General features: G+C 41.3%; 2 protein-coding genes across 4 annotated transcripts in view; both read left to right on the forward strand.

The window, feature by feature from the left end:
• UBE2J1 (ubiquitin conjugating enzyme E2 J1) overlaps nucleotides 1-2,131 on the forward strand; it is a 38,583-nt gene extending 36,452 nt beyond the window's left edge. For all 3 annotated transcript variants that reach the window (XM_027798010.2, XM_055714199.1, XM_055714198.1), the window contains one exon: nucleotides 958-2,131. In XM_027798010.2, coding sequence (XP_027653811.2) covers nucleotides 958-1,215 — 258 coding nt within the window. In that variant the 3' untranslated portion in view covers nucleotides 1,216-2,131. The remainder of the gene's footprint in view (nucleotides 1-957) is intronic.
• Nucleotides 2,132-2,275: 144 nt separating this feature from the next.
• GABRR2 (gamma-aminobutyric acid type A receptor subunit rho2) overlaps nucleotides 2,276-12,878 on the forward strand; it is a 44,580-nt gene continuing 33,977 nt past the window's right edge. The window contains exon 1 of the mRNA XM_055714193.1: nucleotides 2,276-4,254. Within this exon, the coding sequence (XP_055570168.1) occupies nucleotides 4,067-4,254 (188 nt within the window). The 5' untranslated portion in view covers nucleotides 2,276-4,066. The remainder of the gene's footprint in view (nucleotides 4,255-12,878) is intronic.

Consider the following 12,878-nt stretch of genomic DNA (forward strand, 5'->3'; position numbering starts at 1 on the left):
GAAAAGAAGACTTGGAAATAAACCCAACCATCCCACAACTTTTTGTCAGAGCTACTTTTTTTTGAAACACTTTAAAACTGAACCTTGTAAAATGTTGGGGTTTTTTTTTTTCAACAATTGTGCTGTGTCACTGTTATTAATATTAAAACGTTGGAAGCTTGAGGCTTTTGCTATTGCAAGCAGGATTAGGCTGGTGGACTCTCTGAATCCATGGTTTCGATCTTACAAACTGGAAAATTTTCTTCAGGATAGTTCTCTTCCGAGCTGAACATCGGTTGCGTGTGTATATTTTACTGCGTGTAGTGGCAGTGCGCCGTTTGACCAGTAGAGGGCAATAGGTGCGTGCCGGCACACACGGTGCTCGGCGATCCCTGCTGGAATGGCTGGGCCGTTCTGTGTTCAGCACTTCTGTTCTGTTTTTTTCCAGTGTTGTTGGGGATGTGAACAGGCTTTTGGACCCAGCTGTCCGCAGGATGCACTGCAGCATTGCTGAATTACAGTTCCCTCGACTTCTCTCCTTTTCTTGACTTCCCCAACTTGTTTCCCCTTCAGTGTAGGTGACAGTACAAATCCTCGGAGATTTAACTATCTGGAGGACTATTAAAGATTTCTTCAACTGCAAAGACTTAAGAAAATCCTAGACAAAGATATTTGAAATCTCTTGATTTGGAACCGGTCTAGAATTCAAATACTGTTTTGACAGAGTTTCCCCAGACTTACGTTGTCCTTAGAACTGCTGATTTGCAAGCTTGAAATAGACTTCTTCTCAGGATAGTGTGTGGGCAGAAATGATGGCTTTAACAATCTTGTCATTACTAGTGACATGTGTTACCGTGTTTCAAGTATTGACAGTTATCTGAAGAGTACATTTTAGTCCTAATGATTTTATTTCTTGCTAATCTTATGCACTGTCTTGCCTCACAATTCTCCATGATTCCTTTTTACTGTGGAACTCAGAATAGCAGTGCCACGGCCAGTCAAGAGCAGACTCCGCCGGTGTCCACTAACACATCTCTAAGTCCTCGGCAGCGCCGTGCCCAGCAGCAGAGTCAGAGACGGGCTCCGTCTTCAACTGACTTTAATCGGGTGCAGCAACCAAGAGTCAACATGAACCACACTGGATCAACTGTTCTGATCGTCCTTCTGACTTTTGCATTGGCAGCTCTTATATTTCGTAGAATATGTTTGGCTAACGAGTATATATTTGAGTTTTAAGGTTGTTCGTTGTGACAGCAGTGACCTGAATGCTTCATTGAACATTCTGTATTGGGTATGACATGAGAACTGTTTACAAAGATTACCTTTTGTATTCACGCTTAAATCCTTATGAATGCTAATGTACCTACAGATACATTACTTGTAAGAAAAGCGAAGTCGGCTATTTAACTACAACAAGTATTAATTGAGCGCCCACAAGAGAAAGTGCAGTGGAAGAGTAACATTAAGGCATGTGGTAGGGAAATCAATCTGAGTAATTTATCAACTAGAAAAAGACAACTGAAAAAAAGCGGTTCATTCACTTCTTTTGTGGAATGTAAATGCAATTAATCACCCCATCTCAGTTAGTATAAGATTTGATATTGGAGAAGGAATTATAAAATGTAACACTGCTATGTGTTTGTATCCAGTGAACTCCTAATTTAGAGGGGATACAGTTTAGTAACCACTTTTATTTACCATGACACATTTCTAGAGGGGGAACACATACGAATTGGTTATGATGCTGCTTTGTGTGTGTGAAAGGGGGAAAGGAGTACGGGAGGAAAGAAGGGGCCAGAAAACTGCTTGCATTATTTTGATTTTTATTTTTTTGAAGAAAGATTGGATAATCTTTTGCAAGATTTGAATGTCCTCTTCTAATACTCTCAATTGTATATCTTGGTTTTTTTAAATTTGAAGATTATATAAAACATGTCTATTCTTGCAATAGTTATAAATATGTAATATAATTATTTACCCAGAGCTATTGTCTTTTAATTATACCAGAAATATACATAATGTGTTGAACTGGATATTTCATATGTGGTTTTATTTACTAAAGAAAATTTAAAACTTAAACTCTCATATGTATGAACACGCTTAAGAGAAATATTTATTAAAACCTGGGTAGTAATAAACAGTTTAAAGCCAATCTTCAGTTATGTTTCAAGTGTCACATGGCCTTTTGGTTTTTTGTTTGTGGGTTTGGTTATGTTGGGGCTTTTTTGTTGTTGTTACAGTGGGGTTCTCTAACCTAAAATCAGTATTGGACCCAGAGGCTTTCTTATTGATTAGTTTATTAAAAAAAACCCGAACAACTGGTAATATTCTTGAATGCTGTGAGATCACATATACAAGCAATAGACCAACAGTTGTTAGGGTTTTGAGTGGTTTTGTCTGTGAATGTTTTAAGTACTGCAGTGAACGAAAAGAAAGCAACCAGTGGAATAATTTTCATCTGGTATTACTGTTCAGATTTAAATGTATTCTAGCATGTTTATTTCAAAGACAGTGAAATTTAGCTAACTTTTGTTTTGTTGCTGTCAAACATGATAGCACTGACTTAAGTGAGATTCTCATCCTGTTTCTCAGCAACTACTTACCAAGCTGTCTGCAGTTTTCCTAAATTTTGTTAAATATAGGATGTGTTAGTGTTTTGAAACGTTAAAGTAGCTATAACAACTCCTAAAATAAGGAAATTAAAATTAAACATGGAAATTAAAAAAAAAAACACCAAAACAAACAAAACCAAAACCCGCGGGTTTTTTTAACATTTCTTGTGGGTTATTGAAAATCTAATTTGCAGGTACAATGGAACAAAGATCAAAACAGTTTTCTTCAGAGGTTCAGACAGAAGTATGTAGTTTGTTCAGCCAGTTCAGCAGTTACATTCTGCTGCAGAACAATTTGATGGCAATATATTGATGTATTTCTAAATCATCTGTACATTTATTTCATTAGAAATTAAAAAATACCATACAAAACCCTTGAAACCCCCACCAAATCCCCCCCAAACCTCTCCACGTCCTGTAGCCTCTAAGAATCTTTGAGAGGAAGTTTTGTTTCCTAGTTGGTGTGTTGCTTGAATACCCTAAATATTCAAGTCTTGCAAGCTTGGGCTCGCAGGAGAGTTCTGGAAGAGGTCTGACCCAGAAGATGGTTTTGCTGGCTTTTGACTTGCTTACTCCTCTAGAAACTTCGCTCTGAATGTGCTTTTCCTCTCCTGGAGACTCACTGCTATGCCAAGCAAACTTGTGCTCTCGTACCTGTGCCACGTGCTGGCTGTTAGTAAAGCAGGGAAGCCTTCTGCAAAGAGGCATTCTGCATTGCCCTCGGAATGAGCTGGGAGAAAATAAGCTTCAAAGGGTTTCTGAAAACAGCCTTTTGCAATTAAGGAAATAGCTGCTTTTCACTTTTATTTCAATCTTCATTAATAAAATCTAAAATGCCTGGTTGTGCAAATACCTATTTAAAAAAAAAATAATGGGAGCTTGTTTTATGTAAGGAGTCAATTGCATGTATAGGTACTTTGGGCATTAGTATGTTTTAAGTTTCCTTTAAAAGTTAACGGTAAATAAAGTCATCGTTTTCAGAGGAAATAGCTCACCTTTTATTTTTAACAGCATCAAGAGTGAGACTAGATCAGAAGATAAAATCTCAGCTGCTATAAACCCATCAAAGCACATACATTTTGCAACGATATGCATGTCTGAAACGTGGCACAGGCAGTTTCCAGCTGAAAAAAGATGCTGTGTGAAGGAACAGAAAACCTAATGAAAAGGGACAGCCTGGTTTTACACGGTCTGGCAGGAGAGTAGCACTGTGCTGAGATTAGGGGACTGAGCAAAAAGCTGGCATGCAGAATTGCGGGGTTTTACATAACGGCTTTAGTAAATATCCTTTAGGACCCAGTGGAAATGTTTGGTGAGGCAAACTTCACGAGCCATGGCCAATCATTTAGCGGTGATGAGGGAGAAGCTCTGAGTGAGAAGCCTCTGAAAGCCTGTGGAAAACACCACGTCAGGAAAGCGGCGGTTCTACCACTCATCGCCCATGGACACTCGACGCTGGAATTTGAGTTGATTCAATGTTTAAACCCAGGGGGACTTATACGACAGGAGCTTACTGGAGTACAGAGTGCCCGACTGCTATTTCCAGCAAGATGCCTTATTTTGCAAAACTCCTTTTATTAATCTTTTGCTTAGTTCTTCTTGTGGAAAGCAGAAAGCACAGGAGGAGGAGGTGGACAAGCCAGCTGGAGGTACAGAGGGCGAGGTAAGGGTTATTAAAATAGGTATGTTTCTCTTGCTGGAGTCTTATAAATACATTCCTACATAGACATAAAAATCTGCCCTGTCAGTGTCTGTGTGTGTGCAAACAGCTTCGTAGATAATGTTTTTGTATAACTCTGGTAATCCGTTTCAACTGTAAATGGACGTATTTAACCTTCATTAACTCTTAAGGAGGCAGGTTTTGCAGAGAAGTTGAACAATTCAGTGTGATCGTGGTAAGAATATTCTTAGCCCTGTGTGGGAATTACTGGGAGAATTCTGAGGAGTTGCAGTTAATAGTGATGTTCAAACCTACGTACTGTTCCAGCACCGCTGCAAGAGCAGGTTATTTACCCCGCTTACTGGAATGTCAGTGCTGCTTGCGTTCCTTTGAAATTGCATATTATTCTCCATCAGTTTGAGGTAGGAATGTTGGTTAGCATGCATTGTACTAACGAATAATAAATAAATCCCTGGAAATTACCCAGGGATTGTAAAATTAAAATGTATTTTGAAGAAATACATGGAAACTTAAAAAAACCACCCATATTTTAAAGTCAAGCAAAGGCAAAAGAAAGAGTTAAAGGTCTTAGTAGTTTATTAGATTTCCTTTTGCTGAGATTTGACTGGAGGTTTATATTAGAAAAGATAATCTTCCAAACCTGTCAGACAATCCAAAGTATGTTATCTTTTTTTGCAGTTATGTCATCCAGCGGCAATTATATCTTACAAGACTGTTCATTGTTCAAAGGGCTCAAAAATAAAATTGGGTTTATTCGGCTTATTAAATCACTTCACTATGGCTGTAAACCTTCAACTTTCCATTTATTTTGTTGGGTTTTCTGGTTTAACACTCAACACTTTTATAGCGAGTGTTGTTACTTGAATGTTTTACCAAGAAACGTCATATAATTGAAAGCAAAGAATAGCCAATATGCACTCAGATTTCTACTACATATTGAAAAAGTACAGTAGCATTTGCTTTTAGTGACGTAAATGTTACAAACAGCTAGGGCCTGATCCTGCAGTCCTAAAGCCAACTGAAGTTTTACCACTGATTTACACAGAATCTCCATTATTGAATAAGATCTTTCATTTAACTCTGCAGATTTTTCCAAGTTTATATTCTGGGGAATGTGGGTGATTCAATAGTGGCATTTTCTTGCAAACCGTTCACATGTAGTAGAGATCATCTACTTTGAAGAACCAAGATGGTATAAATCCTTCTTTTAAACATGACTGACCAAAAGTAGTACCATTCTCTGGGTTAAAAGTTGTTTGAATATTTTGTACTTTATTTACAGATTGCTAAAATAATTTGCAATTTCTACAGTGCTGTTATTTTTGTGAAGCTGTGATAGACTGGAAGACAAAACACTGCTAGAATTATTTATTTACTGTGAAGATTAACTGATACTATTTGGTTTTCTGTGGAAAAATGATTTTAATTATTTGGTTTAATGGTTTTCCAGCCAGGTAGAACCTAGGGAACTATATGCCTTTTATATATATATATATATTTCCTATGCAATGTGGTTATTTAGAAGTATATGAAAATGGAGTTTTAGGGACTGTCAAACAGGAATGACATTATAAACAGAGAATTCTGCAGTTATTGGGAGGAAAAAAAAGAGAGTGTTTCTTCTTCCAGTTACAAAGAAACAACATAGTTGTCTCTAAACCAGCAATGAATAGCAGACTCTTCTAGTAAAAGGAAATTAAAAATAGTGTCTATGCTGGTTTTCTGGTTGTGTAAGAGAAATGAAAACAGTGTCCTTTAGAATTATTTCATCACATTTTCTGCTTAGGATTTCTCTTGCTGACTTACCATAAGAAATACAGTAAATTTTACAGTAAACGGCCAAAAAAATTATTCCTGTGTTTTAGAATCTACATTTGATAAGTTCAATATTTGGTGTGTCCTCTAAGGTGATGCATCAGCCTGATCTAAAGATCCTTATATTGATTTCAAGAAGCTAGCTTGGGTTGTGCAAGTGCAGAATATCTTCAGTTCTTTGGTTCATTCCTTGAAAGTTGCATACGGGTTCTTACCCGTGGAGCTCTGAGGGCTTGGGGTCCTGCAGGTGCCGAGACAGCTGGTCGCCAGGGACACAGAGAAGTTGGTGAGCCTGTGCCTTCGTGGGAAAGGGAGATGGTGAAGCCAGGTTAGGGCTGTGGAGGTCGGAACCCAAATTAAGAAACGCCAGGTTAAGCGTTGCCTGTGCACCCTTAATTACTCCCCTTGTTTTACATTAACGTTGAGCTGTAATGCATTATTTTTTCTAGGTATCACGCATGCTGAATGGATAATGCTTGCTTAATTGGAAACTGTATCGTGTTTAATTTTCCTGTATTCCCGCATTCCCCCACCTCACTGATAACAACTCTTTTTCTGCAAGTTGGGGTAGGACTTTAAGGAGTAACTGTGCGTCATTGCTGCGACCATTGCCTGGCGCAGCATCACGTTACGCTCTGGAGAGCCCAGGCTGTGTGTAGGAAATTGGGGGGTGCCTTTGAGTAACAGCTCCCGGCTTTGTACTTTGGTGGTAGTTCTGGACATTTTCCAGGGATACTGTCTCCGTCATTTATATTGCAAAACTGAGTGAAGGATATTAGTGACACCTGTTTGGAGTGGAGGGTGTTCTTGCTGATGTGCAAACTGACAAACGGTGCGTGAAACCAATGTCACCACATACTTACTGTTCGTTTCAGTGTAATGGATAATTGCCATCAAACAGCAGTTGTGCAACATTATGTTGTTAAGGGAAGGTTAATTAATAATTCCAAGAAGGAACTTAAACAAAAGATCTTCTTGCAAAGCCGGATTTGAAACCAAACTTGCCAAAAGGAGTTGAACTGTGGTCAAAACAAGTCCATAGAGGGAAGGGTAACTGAGGTTCACTTCTCGGTCAACTGTAACTAGAGGGTCGACTGTTGTTTGAGACCCCCAGGAATTTTCTTAAAATACCTGTAAGGAGTGTGCACGATGCTTAATTAACACAGTACCACCTGTTCTTGGGAAATGAATGAATATGTATGACTCTTCCGAGAAATGTAATGCATAAACATATGTATGGTCTATATAACCTTGCCTAAATGTAACACACGGCATGCACGTTAGGTGGAACGATCCCCTGTGCATCCAGCGCTGCAGTGAAGGAATGCCTGCTTCTCAGTGCTACGTTGGTGTTAAGGAGGTTTCTTATTCCTGATTTCAGTGACACCAAGGGCTTATAATTAACAAATTGTTGGTTAAAAAATTTGATGTTTCATTCTGTTTGGGAAAAAGTGATAAATGAACTGCAAAGTAAAACCTTTTGTTGGAGTCACTTGGGTGACTGCTGGGCAGGGGTGTTGGCCCCAGCCTTACCTGCACACCAGGGAATACATTTCCAGAGAAGAAGAAAAGACTGGTGCTCAAGGGGACGGTGGAAATGTGGAAAGGTGCAGGTGTGTGTGTCGGATGGACCATGGTCTCTGCTGCCGTGTTGCTAGCTGGGATTTTCCAGAGCACTGTGTGCACTGTCTAGGCTACTGCTGCCAAGGCGTGTCCGACTTGCTGTGTGCAGTACTGACAGTACGGAGTGTGTCTGTGTGTGCTTGAAGCTTCCTTGGAGCATCAGGCTTACTTTAAGTGCCAAGCAAGTGCTGTTGGCGTGTCCGATACTGGGGTTTTGAAACAGTTTGGAGTACTCTTCAGTAAGTAGCTCTGCAGTGGTTGCATCTCAGGAATTGCAAACAAACCAGCAGTCCTCCTAGACTATCCAGCCAGGCAGAACTTCCACACAGAAAAAGAAACTCTGAAAAGTAGTGCTTTGGTTAATATTTATTGCTCTATAAAAATTGCTGATAATGCTTCTGGTAATGTGTATTACTCTGCATAAATTGTCCTGGGAGAGGGGGCTCAGGGGACATCTGCCACCCCAGCTGCGCTGCCGGTGAATGCCGTGTTTCCAGTGGCCTCCACCTGTCTGGCTCCAAGGCTGCCTGTTCCTCTCCCACCAGCAGAAGCCTCACGCTCCAACCAGCAGAGACACTGTGCTTTTGAAGTGAAAGTGGCTTTGAGCTTCTGTTAGCTAAAGACTTCCTGGCCAAGGTTTTTGGAATTGGTCAGTGGTTTGGAGTATCTCACTAGAGATGTAATTTTCAGAGCATGCTACATGCCAGCCTTAGGTTGGGACCCAGAAGCAGAAGACAACCATCAGGTCATGGCAGCGCAAGGCTCAGCACACAGACTGGTTTTCCAAAGAGTGGTCCGCTGGGATCCTTGGTGAAACAGCTGCTGCTGGCCAGGGTGTTCCCTCTGCTGCCTTGCAGGGCTGCATTTTTTCCCCGACCTTCAGCCAGGTGCTGCAGACATGTCTTCTGCCCTCTGGTACCTCCCAGCCCCTGCTGATCCCCTCTGCTCTGTGATGGTTTCTCAGAAGATTCAATATTAGTAAGTGGCTCAGAGGTTCAAATGTTGATAACCGTTGTTTCACAGATGCATTGCTGACCTGGGTTCAAGTCCAGGGCATTGCACAGCCTCTAGTTATGCAAGGTTTGATGTCTTCTGAGATCTTTCTACCATCACTGCAGCATCACAGCAGGGCCGAATGGCAACGTGAAACAAGCGCAGGGAGAGGCATGCATGCGCAAGAGTGGCAACAGAAGACCGGAGAAGCGAACCTCATGCCTTACCTTGGCTGTGTGCTCCAGCTGGGGTTCACGTTTGCAGTTATGATTTCTCTGCTGTTGCTGATGTTGCCCTCTCTGTGCTGCAGCTCTGTAGGTGTCTGTGTGGGCTGTGAGGTTTTAGAGCTGCAACGCTGCTCCTCACCAGCCTGTGTGCATTTGGTGCTGTCTCTTCAACAGCCGTGCCTCCTCCTGCCTCTTCAGAGCAGCAGCTTCTGGCTCCCTTGGCTAGACCCGTTATCCCCCGTATCTCCATCATTCGGCTCATTGCAGTGTGCGCTGCCCAAGCAACCTGTTTGTACTGGGAAGCCGAGTGCTGTACCTCTGCAATTAAACATGCTGGTTTACTTTTGCTTCTGCTGATGTGGGTGCAAATTGCACTGATTTCACAGTGAGGAGAGCCTGTAATTTTTTTTGGTTGTTTTCATGAGCCCAAGACGACGTCTTAAGTGACCGGGGCGTGGGGACAGCCAGGCAAGTTGGATAGTTCTGCCCTGAAATAGTGAAAATAAAAGGCTGAGCCTTTTATTCTCGCGAGGGAGTGTCGCTGCGTAAAACATCCTTGTGAATTTTACCCTTGGCTTATGTTCCTGTTGTTGGCTTTGGGTTGGCTGGATGTAGGAAGAGCCAAGGAGTGTGGCATTTGCGACATGCTTGATTACAAAAGATAAAAAAGAAAAAAAATTAAAAAAATTATTGCTGTGAAGAACAAAGGTATTCTGATTAATCAGTAATACACTAAAAATACGAACAACCGTAGAGCAGATTTTCTTTTTTTCCTGGTTAAAAACCATACTTTATAAATCCAAGCAAAAATGGAAGTTCCTAAGCAATAGATGATAAGGTGTGTTGGGCATGTGGCCATGAGATGTTCTTAACATGTGCAGTAACAGTCATTGTGCACATCCTTTGAATTTGTGTCCATCATTTTCCAGAGTCTGATGTAGCTTTTTCTAGAAATGTGGCAAGGAAAGGCACTTTCCTTCCTGCTCCAGGCATAAAACCCCAGGTGAGTCAGTACGGAGAACGTTACATGCAGAGGTAGGGCAGCAGAGCCTCTCTCCCCTGCAGTCTTGGAACAATAGGGACTGGTGTGGCCATCTATGTAAACCAGAGCAAACCTGGCCTGTGGTGGAGCTACCAAAGCCTCTTGGCCAGTCAGGACTTGTCAGGTCCTTGAGTTGGTGGCCCTGAGAGGCAACGCAAGGAGACCCCCACCCAAAACCTTGAGGTTCCCAGCTTGTCAGAAAGTTCTTGACCGTATCTGATCCCATGTGATCCATGCAAATAATGTTAAAAATAACACATCTATGTGGGATACACTCGTAGCGTAGTGGATGTAATAAATTTTGAATGCTCGTCTAGGAGCAAGTTGTTATGGCAGTCATAAACTGTTATTGTACTTTCCCTTTTTCATTTATCTTCTAGGAGATCTTTGCAGCAGTCATATGCTCGGTTGGTTAGAAAAAACCAGAAGGTTTTGTACCTTTCTGGGTGCTAGGTTTACAGAGTGTGCATCTCTTCCAGCTTGCTGTGGCTGCTATACAAACTCAGCGACGCTTCAGCACACTCCTTACAGATATTTAAGAAAACTTCTGGGAGTCTCAAACAATAATCAACCCTCTAGTTACCGTTGACCGAGAAGCGAACCTCAGTTACCTTTCTCTATATAGTTTTGGTTTTTTTCCCCAGAGAATATACTGAAGTATGGTAAGACTGTCACTGAAACTGTAGAAATACTTTTCTGAATCCCAGTAGGAAACAGGATAATAGGAACAAACGTCCCATGACCATGAGATACCATCCTGTGGCCAAAGTCAATGCTGAATTCTGCAGTGAGAGGTGCAGAAACCTCCCAGGCGCTGGCTGCCAGCAGCTAGGCCACGCTTGAGGTGGAGATCACGTGTCCCTTCAGGCTCCACACTCAGCCATTGCCTTACACCCTGTAGCACGAGGACTGTTTCCAATTTTCTAATTCTTTATCTTGCTCTGGAAAGGTCCGCATGTCTGCGTAGATACCTGCTGCTTTTTTGTGTCCTCCTGAGCTGCTAAATGTCATGCCTTGTGCTGTCAAAAATTAATTTTCTTTATATAAAGGATCTACTTTATGCAATTGAGAACAATTCTAAAAAAAATGACTAGAAAGGAAAATATATAAAAAGAATTTAGGCAATAATGGAGAAGCCTTTACAGAAACTTAATGAGATACCTGTCCTCTTCTCTCCTCTGCAAACAGGAACAAGTCCTTACAATGGACAGTTTTATCAAACTCGTCCCACTTGAACAAAGTGTAAACAGCAATAAAATCTTATATGAAAAACATGGCAAAAAAGAGAGAGGGAGGTGGATGGCTTTAAATGAATAGTGGTGAATTACAGAGAGTGCATAAAGCTGAAAGAAACCCTGACAAATCTATAATCAGAAGTGCTAAAGACCATAAGTACATCAGGGAGGATTTATGAGATACTGATGATCAGATTGTCAGTAAAGGCCCCCGATGGGCAGGAGTGTTCCACGCGTCCTTCAGTTCTGCAAAGGCACTGGCGGCTCTATTCACCTTTGCTGCAGATAATGAGATGCTTCCTATGGCAAACAGTGGTGGAGATGGCATGGGATGCTGGCTGGAGAGGATCAAAAGATGCCAGCATAGCTGATGTCATGTGCTGCTACAAAGAATGGTTTTTCTCAAACAAACTTGGTCTTGCTTTTGGATTAAATTGACAAAAATAGTTACTATACATTTCAAAGTCTGTGTAGACTGCCTGTCATTACAAATAGCTCTCCACAAAATATTTTTAAATTGATTAAAAATTAAATGACAGACCTCTGTCTGTAAATTCTGAATCGTCCATCATGCCTGAAGGATTGAACATGAATTAATGATTAAATGCTGGTTATTAAATGCAACCCCTGGCTTGGAAGTTCCTGAAAACCTGTTTTCTTCCTCAGAGTGTCAGTGTCCCCAGACAAACCCCTGAAGCCTCTTTAGCCACAAACTTGTTCTTAGCAACTCTCCTGCGTGCTATTTGCTCTTTGATAATTTTTAAATTAATTGATCAGAGCCTGGCATTTCAGTGAGGCCGTGCCGTTGATTTACAAGGTGCTACTGTAATACCATCAGGATTTTCCATGCTATTTCCGCATAGAACACGCAATCCAAAGCTTTATTTGATTTTTAATTTGACACCCCACGACCACCACTCCCCACCCGCTTCTTTGAGTAGAGAGATTTGATTGAACATTCACTGGTATTTAGGTCTTTCCCTGACGGTTAAAGTCCAGCAGACACTGGAAGTTCATTCTTCTCCACTTCCAGCTTTTCGGGCAGAGAGGCAATACGGCGTGTGTTGTCAGCAGCCCTAGCCTTTGCAAAGAAACACAACGTCCCCCTACAGCAAGCAGTTAAAAGCTAAATTTTTGCCTCCAACCATTCCCGCTAATGGCTGTGCTTGGGTTTATCACCCTGCTTTTGGGTAACCGTTAATGCAGCCGTGTTCGGAGTGCATTTGCTCCAGCTGGGTCCTTTTTTACAGCCAGAAGGGGTAGAGATGATCCCATGCCCTGATTTAAACAGGACCCGAAGTGAGGTGAGGGTGATCCAAACTTTCCAATGGAGCATGTACCCTGGAGCACAGGGGCTTATATTGCTTCAAAGCATCGATTTGATACAATTTTTTAAATTCTGTTGCTTCCTTCACACGTCCTTATTAAAATAAATAGTTCATCAATGTTAGCAGCAGCTGTCAACAGCCCTTAGGTTTTATCATTTCTTTTTTGAAATGAATGCTCTGATGGGAAAGTTTTCTTCTGATCTGTGAGTTATGCTGCCTATCCCTTTCCACAGCAACGCTTATGAGTGTGGTGATTGTTCTGTAAGCTCTGAGTTTTTGACCGAGATTTTAAGTCTAATTCACTTTCATTTTTGTATCTATTAGAGTAGTCCCTTTATTTTTC

The sequence above is a fragment of the Falco cherrug genome, chromosome 6 (assembly GCF_023634085.1).
Source record: "Falco cherrug isolate bFalChe1 chromosome 6, bFalChe1.pri, whole genome shotgun sequence".
In the NCBI taxonomy this organism is placed as follows: Eukaryota; Metazoa; Chordata; class Aves; order Falconiformes; family Falconidae; genus Falco; species Falco cherrug.